We start from the raw sequence: 18,981 nt of genomic DNA on the forward strand, positions 1-18,981 counted from the left end.
TAATAGCAAGGAGGCTGTGTTAACAGTAATAAATAAAAACGGGCACTCCCTAGAGTTACATGATTGAAAAAAAAAAAAAAAAAACAGCTGATGACTCTTTCCACAGTTGTTTGAGTTTAGTCCAGAATGTCAATTGCAATATTTAATGGAAAATGGACTGTGCAATAAATGTTTTTAAAATATAACGTTGCGTATCCATCTTAGATAGATAAATAGATGATAGATTGATAGAGATACATAAATACATAGAAATAGATGTGTGTGCGCACACACACACACACACACATAAACTCTCTTGAGAATGAACAGATGTTTCTAAGATTTTCCCAACAGACTATAATATTTACAAACCAAAAAACTCCACACTCAAGTCAGCTAGTGTAAAAGGGTCATCAGTAGACCAAGGGGATAGAAATCTCTAACTCACAGGGTCACTACTGTACAAGGGGTCGCAGCACTTCTCAAGCGTGTACAAATATTTGACGTTGTCCTTTGCTTCATTAGCTGCATCAGTAATTCGAATATCCATCTCCCGCCAAGTCTAAGCACAAGACAGCAAAGCAATGTTAATGCAATTATTGATACAGAAACGTTCAATACAACAGCTGCTAAACGTCATCACAAGCCCTGGGGGTCAGACTCTCAGTCTGTCCTGTCCATCTCACATGAAACTGAATCCAGAGTGGTGAAGGGCATGACCACACTGAAGAGCAATGTTTTAATTTTGGCTAAATTTTTGACCGTATCTCTTCCAGGTCATCTCTTATGAAATCTATTGAATTGCTAAGACAGAGCATCAAGAGGCAACTCCTCCATTTAAACCTGTACCTCCTCTCCTCCACTGGCTGCTGGATCCAAATGGCACCTCATTCCCGTATTTTCTATAGTAAAGAACTGAAAGAAACCTCTGGGCAGCCAGCAAGGAACTGAATCCTACAACAACCACATGAGCAACTTGGAAGCAGATCCTCCCCAGTCTGACCTTCAGATGAGTCAACACCCTCCCTGCAATCTCAGGAGAGATTCTGAGTCAGATGCTCCCAGCTAAGCTGCACCCAAATCTCTTCCTGGCCCACAGACCTTGAGATAATAAATGTTTGTTGTTTCAGGTTGCTAAGTTTTGGAGTAGTTTGTTACACTGGATAGAGAACAAATACACTAATGTATAACTCAATTGCTTTGCTGTACACATGAAACTAACATTTTAAATCAACTATACTTCAATAAAAAATAAGAATTAAAAAAGGAAATATACTAGTGTTTAAAAAAAATAAGGTAAGTTCATTATTACTACTCCTTGTTGGTCTGAATTCATAATATATATACAGTCACGTCATTATGTTACATCTTAATGACTTGCAATGCCCTCTAATAACATATATACATACTTACACACCAGCCAACGAATACCTTTCATTCAAAGGCTATTTCCATGATGGAGCGCATGCCTAGCATTCACAAGGTCCTGGGTTCAATCCCCAGTACCTTCTCTAAAAATAAATGAACCTTATTACCTCCCCCTCTGCCAAAATGAAATAAATAATATAATTTTTAAAAAACACACCACAAAACTAAATAAATTTTAAAAAGTCTATTTCCATAGCATCCAAAATTATAAAAGGGCAATATTATCCAATCTTAAAGTTTTTTTCATAAAGGCAGAGTAACATTTTTCTGTTCCTAATTACCCTACGGGTTCTGCATAGAGGATTTTCATCCCTACTTCACAAAGCAAAAAGCAACCTTCAGAAGTTTCGACTTGGCGGCAGCAAGCACTGCCAACACAGCCTTCACATCTGGGCTCTTCAATTGATCCAAAAGGTAGTTAAATTTAGATAGTCTTTTTTTCCAGTGCTCCAATTCTGCTCGCGGCCCAAGGTCATCCGCTTCCTTCCGCAGCTGGTTGTTTTCAGCAAGAACCTGTAAAGGCACAGGAGAATCATGAACCAAGGAGCAGGGTTGGAGATACGGAAGTGATACATAAGAAGGACAAAAGGAAATAAGTAAATGATGCTATCTGAACCAGGATATATTTGTATTCATTTGCATGCTTCGCATGACAGGCTTTTACTAACCTAACATGTATCCACTTTTTAAATTTCAACATTCTAACTGAAAACAACCTGTTTAAGGAGCTTTAACGAACTTTTGAAAGGCCTGACCTAAGCAAGTTTCCTTGGCTATTCACTTACAGCCTTGGAGCCCCCATGCCTTCAGTTGGTCAATTTCCACTGTGCTTACTTACTGATGTAATGTCCACTCTCACTTGGGACTTTTCTGAAAATATTTTTTTAAAGGTTAAGTCTCAAGCTTTGTTTTGGAGGACACACTGAAACCGAAAGCTCCTTGTACTTCTGCAGAGATTCTCTCCAAAGTAACTTATACTTTGAGAAAATAATCAGTCAAGGACAGTCTTCTGTTATATAAGAATATAAAGTCATTTATTTTCATCTCCTAGAATTCTTATTATCTCTTCTTAACTAATGCCTATGAATTAAAATTGCATTGACCCTTTCCCCTTTTTAGGGACTTGTGGTAAAATACGGAGACAAATAGGAACAGGATGTGATATACCTTCTTCCACTGGCTGGCTCAGTAATGTGGCATCTGAACTAGTCGGTGTTAAGACAGCTAGTTTCTGGTGCTTGGTTGCTGAAACTTACCTGTTCTGCCTGCTTGATCCATACTTTCATACAGCCTTCTATTCTTTCCAAAGTCTCAGGGTTATTAGCCAGAGTCAGGTAGTCGATCGGTTCCTTTAAGGTTTTCAGTTCCAATATGTCACACTTTTGAAGGTTCACCTAATTAAAATGAAAGTTAAATAAGATGATGCTATTTTAACACATGCACGCACGCATGCACACGCACACACACGCACACACACTTTGGGCTGATTGACAGGCTGAGAAGGATCTTAGGGGATCCTCTAATCTAACCTACCCTGCTCCCTGAGGAAGATGCATGAAGGACCTGACATGCTGCCCGAACCTCCCCAGACCCTGAGCTGCCCGAACCTCCCCAGACCCTGAGCTGCCCGAACCTCCCCAGACCCTGAGCTGCCCGAACCTCCCCAGACCCTGAGCACACAGCTAGAAATGATTGGCTCTGATGTCAAATTTTGGGTCAAAAAATAACAACAGTAAACTAGAGAGGGAGAGAGAGAGAGAGAGAGATCTAACATCACGGAATTTGGGGATTAATATGGAACTTGGGAAATTGAAGAGTCAACTCACGAAGCCAAAGAAAGTGGGGGGCTTCAAAAGAACTGATTTAAGGGAGGGGTAAGTTCTAATCTATCGCGTTCTTTTTTGAAACTAACCAGAGGAAAAACTCTCATGTCCTTACCTCCCAAATCCTTATAGTCAGCAAGTGCAATGGCAGAAACACAGATTCATTTCCAGAATGAAGGGAAGAGAGGCATAGGAAAGGATATGCATTGGATTTTGATGTGACAAAGAAACCTAGTATATTTTTAAACACACACAACCCAAAAGGACTTCGACATTCGATAAGAACATTTTCCTTCTGGTACAGGTGCACCTGGCCCTGTGAATCTCTAAATTCAGATCTCAGGCCCTCCTCCACACTGGACCTTTTTTTAATACCTCTACCACAGTATGAAGTGGAACCACATGAAACCACTGCTTTTTTCAGTCAAATAACTATTTAAGCTGGTTCAACCTGCATTTAGTATGGCCTGCATGATCGCTATATATATATATATACGTATGTATGTATGTATGTGTGTGTGTGTGTGTGTGTGTGTGTGTGTTTATATATATGTATCTCAGAGGTTAGCTAGAATCATTCTGCCCCTTTCTGGATAAAATTCACTCAACTTCCCCATTCTACATCCTTTAGAAAGCATAGTACCTTCCTCCCTCCCAATATCCCAACAGGTCCCAAAAGCTCTCAGTATTCCCTGGAGAGCAGTGAGTGTTACATCATCATTGGTCTCATGGAATCCACCCTTTCTCTCCCACTCATGCCTGATCTAGGTGGTCATCTATCATGGTTTTCCACCCACCATCCTCTACCCCAAGCAATCACTAACACAGGCTTACTGTAGACGGCACAAAGTCTATGGAAGCTAAACCCCACAAATGCCAAAGTTATTCTTAAAGGCCCTTTTGGTCACTGGCTGGACCACAGGTCCTGACCCACTCTCTCCAGATGTCAGTTCTTCTCCACCTCTTCAGGATTTCCTTCCCCCTCCCCACCCACCCACCCGCGCGCGCGCACACACACACACACACACACACTCTGGCTCCAGGTTCCTTTCCCTCCAGGCTGCAGAGCAACACCACAAGCACTTCACACTCTTCTCTTTGCAGCCCAGCCCCTGACATGGCAGAGCAAATCCCTCCATCCCAGCCAACATTTCTACGGAGCCCCAAACTCATTCATCACTCCAAACTATAGGAATTTAAATCTAGTGAGCACCACATGTTGAGGGGCCAATAAAAACGCTCACAGATTTTTTCCAAGATTTGCAAGGCAGTGGAATCAAGACCATCTGAGAGAAGCACGACCCACTTATATGTTGATCTGTTCACTGTCCAATAATTTTTGAAGCAACAACATCTTTATTCATACCTTCTCCTTCAAACTCTCCTGAGCACCCGACAGGACGTTCACAAAGCCTTCCAGAGAGCCCAGGAACTCCTGGCGAATACTGGCTGCTTCCGGAAGCCCCTCGAGCTCGCCCCAGCCGTGGCTCGTGGCTCTGAGAGCAGGAATGAAGATGTCGGACAGCAAACGTCTCACGCTGTTAAGCAGGCCCCCATCTGCGGTGTCTAACACATTGAAGCTCACCTCCTGGAAAACGATTGGGAGAACATTTACTATAAAAATGATCCTCAACTGCAGCGTAACTCCTGAGTCATTTCTGCATGACGTTCATTAACTATATGTCCTGTGGGCGTAAATGAAGACCAACCGCATGAGAAGCAAAGCAAAGGTTGTTTATTCAGAGCAAGACTCTATTCCTTGCAATAGCAAGGGAGTCGGCCACCATCACCTGCATTTCGGCAGAGACTCAAAGGCAGCGGGAGGAGTGGGAAAGCTTCCTAGTGGAGAAAAGGGAGGCACCGAGGTGCCCTGATGGGAGGCTGTTGGCCTGGGGAAGCTGGAGGCAGGCTAACGAGAAGCAGGGCATCCTATGTGATGGGTTAATGGTGAAGATTTGGCTTTCTCTGGTTGGTCCCAATAAAGTTGTTGAAAGTATGGACAAAAATGAAGGAGGCTGGCAGTCATGAATCAAGTCCTGGGCATTCTGACCAACTGATACAGAGTTATTGTTTCATTTCCCAGCTGGCTTCCTACCTGGCTAACACAGCAGGCTGGCTACCTATGTTGTTTATTGCAGGTAAGGAGGTTGATTTCCTGGGCAGGTTGCTGAAGGTTGTGCATCAAAGTTCTATCTGTAGATGGTCTGACCCTTGTCTGTGTGTATATTCAGTCTTTCAATTCAGTAAATTATTTTGATATTTAGTTAAGACATAAGCTTTATACTATTCTAAATTACAATCATCGAAATAAAAGCATGAAATAAACAGAACACAAGGACGTTTACCAGTTTATTTGCTCCAAGCAGGTAACACACCCATTGAGGGCAGAGAAGACTTGTCCACATGCACTTTATTTTGCAGAAAAAATAAAATTACAGAGTTGACCTTGAGCAACACAGGGGTTATGGCCTCCCACCCTCCGCCCAGTCAGAAAATCCGAGTGTAACTTAAAGTTGGCTATCCATATCTACAGTTCCTTACCTCTGGTCCCGCTTCCTCAGATTCAACCAACCACGAAACATATAGTACTGCAGTATTTATTATTAAAAAAAAAAAAAAACCCATGTATAAATGGACCCGTGCAGTTCAAACCTGTGTTGTTCAAGGCTATATCCACTTTAATAGATCTTATTTTAAATGTATGAAATTTACCATTAAGTAAATTACATATGGGGGAATTCTTTTTAAAAGGAAAGACCTGTTTTACAGACACACACAATGCTATATAAAATTGTCAATAAATTGGATATTAAGTCCTTTTAACAGATTTCAAGGAAATGTCCTCTTAGCTGTTTAAGTGCTTGTAACACACTTCTTCGAAAGCAGTTTTAAATATTTAATGAAGAGAATGGTTGTCTCCATAGGGAGGGATTTTTTGGTAGACTGTGTGATTTGGGGTAATTCGGGATGAAGGACTGCTGCTGCCTCTTACCTGGTGGATGTTCTCAGGGGTGATGGCTCTGGAAGGGTTGGTTCGGATGAAGAACACACAAACCCCAGTAAGAGCAACATCTTTTCCCTCGGTCACAAACACCTTAGGTTTTTTCACCTTTCCAGAAATAGGATTGGCTCCTCCTGGAGAGCCGAGTTGTCCTACAATGCAAAAGAATTTGTTTTACAAACTGTTTACAGTCCATGTGGTCACCTCTTCGAATTAAGTTTCCTTGTTAAACACTGTCATGTTGACTTTTCCATGTGCCCTAGAAACTCCACCACCTGGACAACCTCTAACCTGAGCCCTGAAGGGATCTAAAAAGGTCTGCGTTTTCATGGTGATCATTTTGTGATGTATAAAGTATCAACTCACCATGTTGTACACCTGAAACTAACATAATATTGCAAGTCAATTGTATGTCAATAAAAAATAAATAAAGAATAATAAATAAAAGGATCTGCTTGATTCCAGATCACAGGTTCATTTCAAAATTATTGTTCTAGGAAAAAACAGGAATGGAAGGAGCAGGAATAAGAGTTTGGTCCAGAGCAGATTCTTGCTAGAGCTACAAAGTCATCATTCATGGGGGCAGTGAGAAAGGGTGAGGGAGGAGACAGGATCTACCAGCATGTGTCGTGTGCCAGGCCCTGTGCTTGGTACCATGTCTGCATTACTCAAACTCCCTACAACCCTGAAGGCAGCTGTGACCCGGCCCCAAGTCACAGCCAACAGAGTCGAGATCAAAAACCAGTTCTTCTTCTTTTTTTTTTTTTTTTTTTTTTGTATTATTATTTTTTTGGCAGGGGAAGGCAATTAGGTTTTTTATTTATTTTTCGAGGAGGTACTGGGGATTGAACCCAGGACCTCATGCATGCTAAGCATAAGCTCTACCGCTTGAGCTATACCCTCCTGCCAAAAAGACAGTTCTGACTACAGAACTCCAGCACCTCCACTCCTGCTGTTGTGGTCTTGCTGGTCCTAGAGGCAGGAGAGAATGGAGGCAGGACGGCAGTGATGAGTGATGTGGGCTCTACAGGCAGACACCCCGGACTTCCATCTCATGCTGCACTTCCTAGCCACGTGACCTGAGTGAGTTACTTAATCTTTCTGTGCCTCAGTCCTCTCATCTGAGCCAGGCCCAGAGAATCCAGGTCAGCCAGCTCATGGCAGGTGCCAGTCAAGGAAAAGCTCTGCTGCCATCTCTTACCCCTTGTCTCTGCCCTGCTTCAAGCCCGACACCGTCAGAAACTGGGGTTAACATGATGGGAGCAAGGGGCTGAAGGGTAAGTTGAGGGAGAAAAGGAGAACCATGGGCCCCTCTCCCACCGAAAATGTCGAATTTCCGAGGCCTCTGCTGCCAGCGAGTGGGGGATGCAAGGAAGAGGAAGGACCAAGATTGGAGAAGATTTAACTTTAGATCAACTAGTTTTGACAAATTGTGTATTTTTAGTTCTGAATTGGATGATGTTTGTAACTATAAGCAACCATAGGAACTTTTCCTATCTAAGAGCGTCCAGAAAAGTCATGGGATTGTCATAATTTCAATCCAAGGTTAGAAAAAAAGCTACTCCTACTGAGAAGGTTTAGAGAAAGAGAAGGAAACAAAAACAAGCTTGCGTGTGTGTTTACACCCCACAAACCCTTCTTATTCGATGTAAGATTTACACCTAAAGGCCAGCTTCCCCCGGTGCACAGTTCATGAGTGAAGGTAACATTCACCTGACCTTATGTTTTGCAATCTGGGATAGAACTGAAAATTTCTGTCTTGTTTTGATTTTTCACTCAAAATGTAATGCCCTTTCTGACCACAAAATATCAAATGGATAATTTGGGGAAAATGCCAGTCACTTTGAGTAAGCATGCATGATTTCCTCCATTTTCAAACAAAAAAGCATGGTCATTCTCTACGCCAAGGGCAATAACTATTTTCCCTTTCTTCAGAAAGGGCATAAAAGGACTGCACATGATATTTTAATATAATCACAACATATCTGTTTATGTCCCTAGTTTGGCTTTAAAATTATATTAATTCACATAAAAGTAGAATGGTATATGCCAGTTGAATCCGCATAAAGATTTGCAAGTTTCCCATAAATGAAAATGACTAAACTTGTCATTCAATATTATTCATTTGAATCACAGTCAGTAGAAAATAAACATGATGTGATATTTAACTGGAAAATTCCTGTTATGCTTACTGCCAACACTTTCTATGTTAAAAAGAAATAGAGAAGAAACAGCTGCCCAAAAGAAGTTCCAGAACATAACTGCATAGAATGAACGAACACATAAGAAAAGGAAGGCTCAAAACGTACATTATTTTATTATCTCCAATTACAGCACAGCCTGAAAAGGAAAACAAAATAGCCCAAATAAAGTTAGACCAATCAGGCTAAATACCCACCATTATCTGCCCTTTGCTTGAGATGAAAACAGAACCCATTCCACTGGGCCTCACCCACCACACCTTACTACTCCCACCTGCCCCACCTCCCAGGTAGAAGCGGCCAGTTCTCACAGTGCCTTCTGCGTCACGTCATGCGTGGATAAATCCAAGAACACGTGTCTGGGTTACGTCACATTATGTTTGCATACCTGTTTCTGCCACCTCCACATCCTGATAGTAAAACATGAGGTGGCGGAGACCTCCAACAGCAAAAAGCTGGTCAATTCTTTCAATCTGGGGGCACAAAAGGGCCAGGGTGAATTAGAAACCACATTTAAATCAGCACTGATTGTCTTCTTTCTTATTCAGATAGGACTGACACTCACGCAAACCATGTAGAAGGGGTCATATTTTTTAACACGAAAATCATGAAAGAATAAACATCTTACTTAATTTTAGTAAAGATTCAATTCAAAGAAGTAATTTGATTAATCATAAAAATATTTGCTACATACACACATTTGAAAAGAGATTGTCCCTCCATGTTTGCTAATTTCCTAAAGTGTTCAACTGCTAAAGACAGGTATAAATACAGACGAGTATTTCATTTTCACCCAACTGCAGATCAGAAAGCGAGAACAAACCTTTCAAAATCCAGTCTAACACACTGCAGATAAGTAATATTAAACTGCCATGACGAGAGCATGTATGACTACAGAGAACTCCATCCTAAAGCAACTTGGTCCCACCCATGGGGTTCACTGTATGTGCAGAGGTAACACCTATGACTACGGAGCACTCCATCCTAAAGCAACTTGGTCCCACCCATGGGGTTCACGGTACGTGCAGAGGTCTGCCATCCGGCCTGCTACCAATAGAAGCGATTCTTTAAAACAGTCAATAGCAAAATTCTGAACTCAAATGGGAAGAAAAAATGATAAAACCTACATAGCCGTTGGGATGGCTACTGTCAATAAACCAAAAGACAATAAATGTTGGTGACAATGTGGAGAAACTGGAACTCCTGTGCACTGTCAGTGGGAATGTGAAATGGTGCGGCTGCTGGGGGAAACAGTGTGGCAGTTCCTCAAAAAATTAAAAGTAGAATTATTATATGATCCAGCCATTCTGCATCTAGGTATATACCCAAAAAAACTGAAAGCAGGATGGTGAAGAGGTATTTGGGCATCCATGTTCAAAGCAGCACCATTTAGAGTAGCCAAAAGGTGGAAGCAGCCCAGCTATTCACTGATTGATGGATAAATAAATAAAATGTAGGATATACATATGATGAAATATTATTCAGCCTCAAAACATTTTTGACACACTGACACATGTTATAACATTGATGAACATTGAAGACATCTTGAGAAGTGAAATAAGCCAGCCACAAAAAAGCAAATACTGTATAATTACATGTTTATGATGTATCTAAAGTAGCCAAATTGATAGAGACAGAAAGTAGAATGGTGACTGACAGAGGCTGGAGAAAGCGGAGAATGGGGAGTTGTGGTTTAAAGGATACAGTTTCAGTTTTGCAAGATCAAAAGAGTGTTGTAGATTGGTTGCACAATAATGTGAATGTACTTAACATTACTGAACGGTACAATTAAGAAATGACTAAGGTGATAAATTTTACGTGCATTTTATGGCAATTTAAAACAAAAAAATTTTAAAGGATAAAATTTAGCCTGAAAATTTAAGTGTAAAACATAAGATCCCCTTCAATTTCTATCATGTTATAGATAAAACCATCATTCATAAATAAAAGCAAGTCACCCTGTTTTCTTTGGTACATTTCCTTGATTATGGATGCCACACAGATGAGTAGAATGTACTCATTAACTTTCAAGCTAAGAATGTGATGAGGGAGGTGCTTCCATCACGGGCGGTATGAAAGCTCCTGCCCCTCTAGGCCCTCAGGCTCAGTGAGCCTGAGCCAGGAAGATGTTTTTAAGCCTCCAAGTTCCAACAGTCCCGGTCCCGAATAGGGCACAGAGTTGGACTTGGGATTCCTATAGTGCAGAACCTTTATTCAGTTATTCCACCTGCGTTATCTCAAACCCAGATGTCTAAACTGGGACGTAGGGTAGAGTTAAGCATTTCACCTCTGGAATGATCTCCCCAAGACTGTACCAGCTATGTGAACTTGTCTCTTTCCATGCCTCCAATTTGGAGGGATAATATTATCTACTTCCTGGTGTTATGAAAATTAAATGGGATAATAGATGAAAATCAGAACAAGACTGACACATGGTAAATATCTAGTAAATGTTAGCTACAAGGAGGAGGAGAAAGAAGAAAAGGACATTTCCTCAACTCCTAATTGACTCACTCTATAGTTCAACTATTTTAGTGTTATCCACCCTTGATTCTTCTACTGACTCCAATTAACTCTCCCCAAGTGACACAGCAGGAAGGGACAAGGCCAGCAGAGGCCTGGAGTTGGCTCGGGCAGGCTCAGCCAGCCTCAGCCAGCCAATTGACACAACTCTTCCCAACTCAGTGCTTAGTGACATCATGTTGGTAGTTTGGAATCAGCCATGTTGGGAATATTACACCACAGACTCAGCAAATGCTCAAACGAGTGCCTCCCTCCACCCTCTTGCCCAAAGCCGATTGTTAAACGTTTACAAGCCTATCACTGAAAAGCACTGTCAACAACGTGGCATCCCTGCCAACAAAAACGGCTTCTTCCTTGCTTCCCTTTCTTTCTTTCTTTTTTAATGCCTAATAAGTTAAAAAAAAAAATTTCAGAAAACATTAGAGACCCCCTGGAACGACTTTCTCAGTGCCCAAGAAACTGTATCTTCCCCTGTTTGGTCTTCCCCATCCAAGGTCAAATCACCACCCAAATCACATCCCAGGCTTTTGTTGGGAAATCGTGGCAGAAAATGGAAGTCACGTTCAGGAACAGAAGAAACCAGATTCAGCTGCCAAGTCAAAGTCAAAGCCAGAAAACTACAGCACAATTCAATCTCCTGGGTTAGAACAGGATAAACTGAAAAAAAGATAAATAAGCAGCAAAGAAGAGATTCGGTTCTCAAACCTCAGGTTCCAAAATGGCGCCTGAGCCCAGCTCCACTGGGTGTAGAGAGATGCAGACATCGCCATCAGAAAAAGGGAACTCAAATAACAATTTTACGTCCCTCATTCAACATGGAGAGTTGGAGATCCCTCAACTCACTCTGCCACCACCTGTACTAAGTCAGGATGGAGTCCTGTCCATGCCGAAACAGACACCCTCCTCTAAGACCCAGCACAGATCCTGCCACAGGACAGTGTCGTAGACCCTGTGTGAACTCTACCACCAAGTGAGCCGAGAACTCAAATGGACCGCACCTGAGTCCCCTCAAGAAGGGCATCCTCCACTTCAGCTTTGTTCAGGTCCACGCAGGAAGCTACAATCCCAAATACGTAGTCATGTCGACCATCCAAACGAGCCCGCTTGGCTTCCTTCTCCTCCTTCAGTCTTTGCTACGAGAAAGGAAGAAACATGCTGTTCTCAAATGGATTCATTTTGTAATCATTTCATACTATTGTTGCTTTTTCAAGTCTTGGGTAGTCAGAAAATAGCTTAATGGTACCAGTTTTTATGTACTATCCTCTATTTTAAGAAATAATGTTATTTCTATTATGAAAGTAAGATGTGCTCAATTGTTTTGAAATTATATAACACAGGGAAGCCAAAAGAAAAATAAAAATCATCTACCAGCCAGACAGTATTACTATTAACATTTTGTTCTAAATCTTTACAGACTTGTTTTTATGCATACAAAAGTATTCAACAAACACCAAAAAAATTTCCATTTTTGTAAACATTCGCTAGACCACCAAAGTAATACATATTCTTCTACATTCTCTCCTATGTTTATTGTTTGTCTACAGGTTCATATCTGGTCTTGAAATTGATTTCTGAATCCCATTGCTTACTTTTAACCTGTTGACTACTAATTACAATAATAAAGCAATTCAATGTAACCAAGGTTGGCAGTTTGAAGCAAATCAGTCCGTATGCACTCTGCTCACACAATCAACTGCAAACGTATATACACATTTCTATTTATATTTTGCTATAAAATGTTTTCATTCATTTTCCCCTTGGACCCTAGGTCCACATTCCCAGGCCCTGGGAATGCCACCACAGTCCACCTGCCTCCAGGCTGGCATCACGCCAAACCCCCTTCTACACTGTTGGCAGAATGACTGATTTTTTTTGATGCAGCACAGACAACATCTCTCCTGATTTGAAACTCTTCAGTGACTCTCCGTGGACTTTAGATAATGTTTATACTTTCTAACGAGGCCCGTAAGATATTTTATGATCTGACTTCTTTCTCATTTCCTATTATGCCTTTCTAGTTCTTTTTAGTTCAGCCATCCTGGCTGCCTTGTGGTTACTAGAACTGCCATGCTTTCTTATGTCTTTTGGCCTTTGCATGTGCAGAAATGCCGCTACCCCAGGGAGTGTGGCCAGTTCTCCCTCAGCTCTAGGCTCAAGCCACCTCTTCCTGAAAGTTTTCCTGGATGTATACCCCTCCTCAGCCCTGTGCTAAAGGGGAATCCTCCCTTTTGCTTCTTCTCTGAAGCCACATTAATGCCCCTGCATAAATCTGATGCCCCTGTAGCAACCATAATGCCATCCTGTCATAGTCCCATTTTCTGTTCACATTCTGCCAACTCGGCTGTGAGTTTTTTTGAGGTCACTTGGTAGTGTTTACCTCTATAGTGCTCTACATACTTGGGGTTTAATAGCTGTTTGTTAAGTACAAGATGGGATCCAGAGGGACTACCTTTCCTCTTCCCAGCAGGAGCTACTGGTTAGCATTAAAGATAATGCATTTAATTCAAAAAATGAATTGGAAGTTGAATATCCACCAAGGGTAATATGGTTGAATAATTAAGGCACATCCATATTGTTGAATATTCTGCAGCTGTTACACAAGTTGCAACAGTCTGTATTAAACTAAAAAGAAGTCTGTGATGTACTATAAAGGGAAAAATACCAAAAAAATAGATATTACGGGCTAGATCTTACTTGTAATTGCGTTTACAAGATGGCAGGAGCACACCTCAGCTCTTCTACAATGTGACTGTGCCACTAACCTACCAAGAGATAGACTATTTTCCCTCCTCTTGAATTTAACTGGGACTGGGACCAGTTTTTACCCAAAGAATGTGGGAAGAAGTGAGACTGTAAAACTTCCTAGGCTAGTCCTTAAGAGACCTCCAGCTTCTGCCTTTGCAGTTGGGAATTCTCCCTAAGGAACCCAGCCACCATGCTATGGGAATTCCAAACCACAGGGGGAGACCACATGGGGAAAAAAATCAAGGCATCCTGGCCACCAGCCCCAACTGATCTCCTAGCTGACACCCCAGCACCAACTTGCAAACCATCTTGGACATTCCAACCTAACAAGCCTACAGATGACTGCAACCCAGCCAATGCCATGTGAAACAGAAGAAACACCCAGCTGAGCCCAGCCACTCACAGACTCAAGAGAGATAATAGATAACTGTTAATAGATAACTGAAAGCTAAACAAATAGATAATAGATATTAGAAAGCTGATAATAGATAATTAAGCTGCTAAGTTCTGGTACAGTTTGTTACGGAGCAGTAGATAACAGAGTGATACTTGTTAGAATAATTTCATTGGTTGGACAGAAAGTGAATGGATATAGACTCGAGAAAAGAATGATTGGGAAAAAAGAAACATAAAGACAACTGAATATAAACTATTCTTTCCAGAAACTTGACTCTAAAGGACAGAGATGTAGTACTAGTAGACAGAGGGGAATTTAGAGTCAACGGAGAATTTTTTCAAGATACAAAAGATTTAAGAAAGAGTAAAGAGGAAGAAGTTTTCAGAGTGACTGAAAGGCCATTGCTAGACCTATGCTATTTGTATTTGTTTTTCCAAGCCTGAAGGGACTTCTTGAGAGAAGAATTTAAAGGGGAGGTGCAGGGAGACGTTAAGATTTTTTAAAAAATAAACAATCTACCTATCTTCTTGCCATCTCCTTAAAAAGGAACTAACACAGGTCCTAATACAAAGTATATGTCCCATAAACATCAAATAAAAGTAAATTTAAACCTCTTTTCAAATGTACTAAAACCAGGGAAATGTCCTATTCTTTGACTATTGTCCACGTTGTTGGCAGGGAGGAATAAGATGCTTTTCTCAAAATGATCTTTCTGAGTTTGTACTAAATGTCTTCAGCAGCTTGAAGACACAGCAGGTTACCAGGGGAGTCAAGAATCCAGCAACACATCAGCAAGATGGCAAACGCTGGGTAGCCAAAAAGAAATTCAAAAACCAGAGTACCAGAAAGTCAGGATGTAAACCAACTAAGGCTTCCAAAGGATATAGAAACTTCTCTAAAATTCTGCCATGGCAACACATTGATCTATGTCCTGACTTTATAAGATTCCAAAGGAAAAAACTATATATTCATAGTGAAGGAGAGGAGAGATTGGCCTTTAAAATAGAAAACTAATCATTTTATTTTTACTTACATATAACAGGGGAAAAAAAAAAGTCCAAAGCAATTTTATATATACAAAGCAAATTATCAAGGTGTCTTTAAAGTAACTATTTTCAGAGCTCTATTTAAAAGCATGTTAATCATCAAATACATTCTTACAGAAACTGATTATTCCATCTCCTAATGATATGTAACATGAAGGAAAGCCCATTCCGTGTGGAAGACCACAGTGTTTATAATCTCAACTTTCACTGCCCGATACTAAGGTATCCTGGAACAATGAGGGACTTTTTTTTTACTACCACAAAAAGTCAATAATGTCAAACAAATATTTAGTGATCAGATCAGTACACTGTCAGTCTCTAAACTTAAACCTGCAGCTTTCTGGCTGCCAGGGAACTACAGCAACAAACGGTCAGATGACCAGTTGGCGGTGGCGTGTCCTCTTGGCCTGTGAAACATCTAAGACACTTGGAGAGCAGTGTGGAATGACGAAGGCAAGAGGCCAATTATGGGATTTTTTTTTTTTTAAGAATCACATTAAAATTATTTTGTGTTGCATGAACAAGCACCAACCGGGGGGGGGGGGGAGAATGGCCAAAATTCTATTCAACGTCCAAGGAAATCTCGAACAACATTTAAAACATTTCTGCACTTTGGTGACAAGGGATATGACTGCTACCTTGGAATGAAAGACGGACTAATGTGCTACCTCACAAGACACAAGTGCTCCTTTCAAGGCGAAGCAATGTCACGTACACAGACGAGCCCTGGTGTAAGAGTGGGGTCCAGTCCCAGCACTGCCACTGATTGCAAGACCTTGCAGCTGTCATTGAACCTCTCCAGGCTCCGGTTGCTGCAACCTCAAAATCAAAGTGTTGGACTAGGTGACAGCTAGGCTCTGTCTCTTCTCTAGCATTTGGTCTCCTTCTCGTTGGTTCAAAAGTTAATACGAAAAAAAAAAAGAAATCAGAAAGAATTGATGCAGATAATACAATAGAAAACACTGAAACAAGTCAACAATACACTAAATTAAATCAATGAAACTGATATCTGATTGTGGAAAGAACAAGGGAAAAAAACTTTGACAAGGTGTAATTATGAAAAAAAGAGCAAACACACAAATGATCAGAATAAGAAAGTGGACAGTGGATATTTAAAAGTTTATAAGAGGAATTCTAAATGTAGGAATTTATATCCTACATTTAAACTCTAGAAAATGAATGGTTATCAACATTAACACAAGAAGTAAGAGAAAATTTGAATAAAAAATAGCAATATAAGAATCTGGGGGAAAAAAAGTTAATACAGACAAGAGACTTGAGATTTTAAAATACAAATCCAAAGACCCAGTGCCATGTACTTTCATAATAAAGCTCTGTGACTTCTCAAGACAAACCCATCCATCCAATTGTTTTCAATATGCTAACCTTTGCCTTTAACCCTGTAGAATCAAACCCAGGTCTACATGTTTGTGCACATAAACTGTCCATCAACTACACACATTTCATTTTAGCTCCAGGTTGACAATCTCCAGCTCCATGAAAGACCTTACCATCATCTACAAAACAGAGACAGAAGTCCAAACTTGAAAGGTATTTGTGAGGATTAAATTAGGTGCATTCTTGGGGTAACAGTAAGGCGATCAGCATGTGAATAAACATGGCATGACCAAGACTTTGACCCTGGACATCAAAATTCAAGTGACAGAAAAAAACTTCTGAATCATGATTTTTTAATTGTACAAATGTTTAAACTCTCTCCATCCTTAGAAAGCCTGGCCCTGTTGGCGGCATTGTCTGAGATCCAGGCCCACCCCATTAATGTCACTGGCCACCAGAAGCGGATGGAGGATCAAGCTGTCAGGTCTAAGAGCCCCTTTGTGGCTGAGCAGGGACACCCTTGTCCCCAACCCTCCTGAAGGCATCAGGGTACAAAAGCCCTATGAAGCAGACATTACTATTTCCACACAAGGAAATCGAGACTAGAGACCATTAACAGTTTTCCCGGGAGTGCCCTGGTAAGTGGCAAGGCTGGGTTTCAGGCCCTAGCATGTCTGTAGAGTCAGGCCAAGACATGGGGTGTCCTTGGCAACTAAGAATTTTGCATCCATTCAAACTGATGTTCCACAAACATCCCATCTGTAAATTTCTACTCGAGGATTACCTAGGGCTCTCTTGGGAGGAGACCCTGTATACACTGCACGCGTTATAGAAGGAGTTGTGGGTGGAGACTGGAGTTAACTGGCACCACTTTCTGAGCTACACTTGTAGTATTTCAGTGCCAGGATGAACTGGTGCCCAGCCACTTCTAGCAGGCACGCCCTGTGTCCAGCTCGCCCACCACAATCCTATGTCTCAGCAAATGCTGACTCTCCACCACATCCTCACCTCCTAACGTGCTTAGGACTCAGGCTCCCGGCCTGGGCACCTGGTAGGCTGGGTTCCATGCTTTTCCCAACTGGTTACTAGTCAACTTCACTTTTATCTACATCATACTATTCACCCCAAGTCCTAATATGATGCCTTTGCACAGCAAAGAATGTGGGGCAAGGAATAGGTTCTCCAGCCAAAAAAAAAATTTTTTTCTTCGTTTAAAAAAAAAAAAGTTTCTCTAGGTAGCATGATCAGCCTCGTTGCAGGTCTGAATCTGAGAAAGAAAGGGACCTGTTTTAATGTGGTCTATTGCATCTTTTTGGAAGAATTTATTTCCTTTTTTTTTTTTATTTGGGTGCTTTGTTCTCTATGTATATGTACGCTCCCAGCAATGTAACAAACACAGTGGAGAAGAAGAGAGTATAACAGTATAACAGGTTTAAATCACCCCTGGAGATCATTGTAAGTAATGTGGAGTCCAAGAATAGCAGTTGAAACTCCTTATTTTAAATCACCAAATACTTCTGAGACCAATTTCACTTTGGATCTCCATATCAATCTCAAGCCCATAGATAATTAATTTCTGGATGAAACAGTGCTAAAGAGGCCATGGACATAGGTTTGATCACCTGAAGCCAGTTTCCATTCTCCCCCACTCTGGATGAATCAGGGCAAATCCATGAGCAGAAGCAAAAGTTACTCAAAGTGTATGCCTGGCTAAAATGCCTGGGTATTGGTAAAATACGGGGTTTCTTTTCCTTTTTTTTTGAAGGATATCCAAATGGCCCAGGCTGGTTTAGCTCACTTCTCTGCCATCTAGATAACCTGATCCTTCCTATCTCCTGAGGAGTAAAATAAAATCAGTATCAAAGGACTCTCATCATTCCTACAAGACCATTTGCTGCACAGGGAGGGATGGTTTCTATGTTGATTTGTGAAATATCCCCAGTGCCCAGAACAGTGCCTGGCACTTCAGTAGAGCCTCCATTGATATCTAATCAGGGGATGATGAACCACGTTTATCACTTACAACTCATTCGCAGGTAATTAAGGGATGGAACAAATTATCCCAGCTCGATGCGAGTCTGTGACTGCAGATGCAGAATTCCCTCAATGAGCTCCTATGTCTTCCATGCTGTTATGATTCGAGCACAAACCACTGCACGAAATTCCATTAGTATGGATTAGCTCTCCCTCAACTCACAGCAAATATAACTAACCTCACTTAGCCTACCTCCCATTCAAATGTGCTGAATTACAGAAACCGAGGGGCGCAGTTCTCCTACTCTTTTCTACAAACGAAAGAGTCCTCTCTACAGAGTTAACCCAATTTCCACGTCTGCCAACAAAGAAAAGCCTCCCTTTCTGTCTTCCAGCATTTTCACTCTAACCCACAGGGCCCCCATTTCCTCTCTGGGAGACGCCGCTCTGGGATGCTTCCTGGACCCCCCAAACCGGCTCGTTAATTGGCTGGAAGAACCACAGTTCAGCAACTCTCTACTCTTCA

At 41.3% G+C, this 18,981-nt stretch overlaps 1 protein-coding gene across 1 annotated transcript in view; it reads right to left on the minus strand.

The window, feature by feature from the left end:
- The window catches only part of DNAH5 (dynein axonemal heavy chain 5), a 236,785-nt gene that overhangs the window by 173,317 nt on the left and 44,487 nt on the right, over window positions 1–18,981 (minus strand). The window contains exons 2-8 of the mRNA XM_064479570.1: window positions 11,954–12,088; window positions 8,821–8,905; window positions 6,223–6,383; window positions 4,597–4,818; window positions 2,664–2,801; window positions 1,744–1,920; window positions 428–541 (exon numbers count right to left, since the gene is read on the minus strand). Coding sequence (XP_064335640.1) covers window positions 428–541; window positions 1,744–1,920; window positions 2,664–2,801; window positions 4,597–4,818; window positions 6,223–6,383; window positions 8,821–8,905; window positions 11,954–12,088 — 1,032 coding nt within the window. The remainder of the gene's footprint in view (window positions 1–427; window positions 542–1,743; window positions 1,921–2,663; window positions 2,802–4,596; window positions 4,819–6,222; window positions 6,384–8,820; window positions 8,906–11,953; window positions 12,089–18,981) is intronic.

This window comes from Camelus dromedarius, chromosome 3, assembly GCF_036321535.1.
Source record: "Camelus dromedarius isolate mCamDro1 chromosome 3, mCamDro1.pat, whole genome shotgun sequence".
Taxonomy (NCBI): Eukaryota; Metazoa; Chordata; class Mammalia; order Artiodactyla; family Camelidae; genus Camelus; species Camelus dromedarius.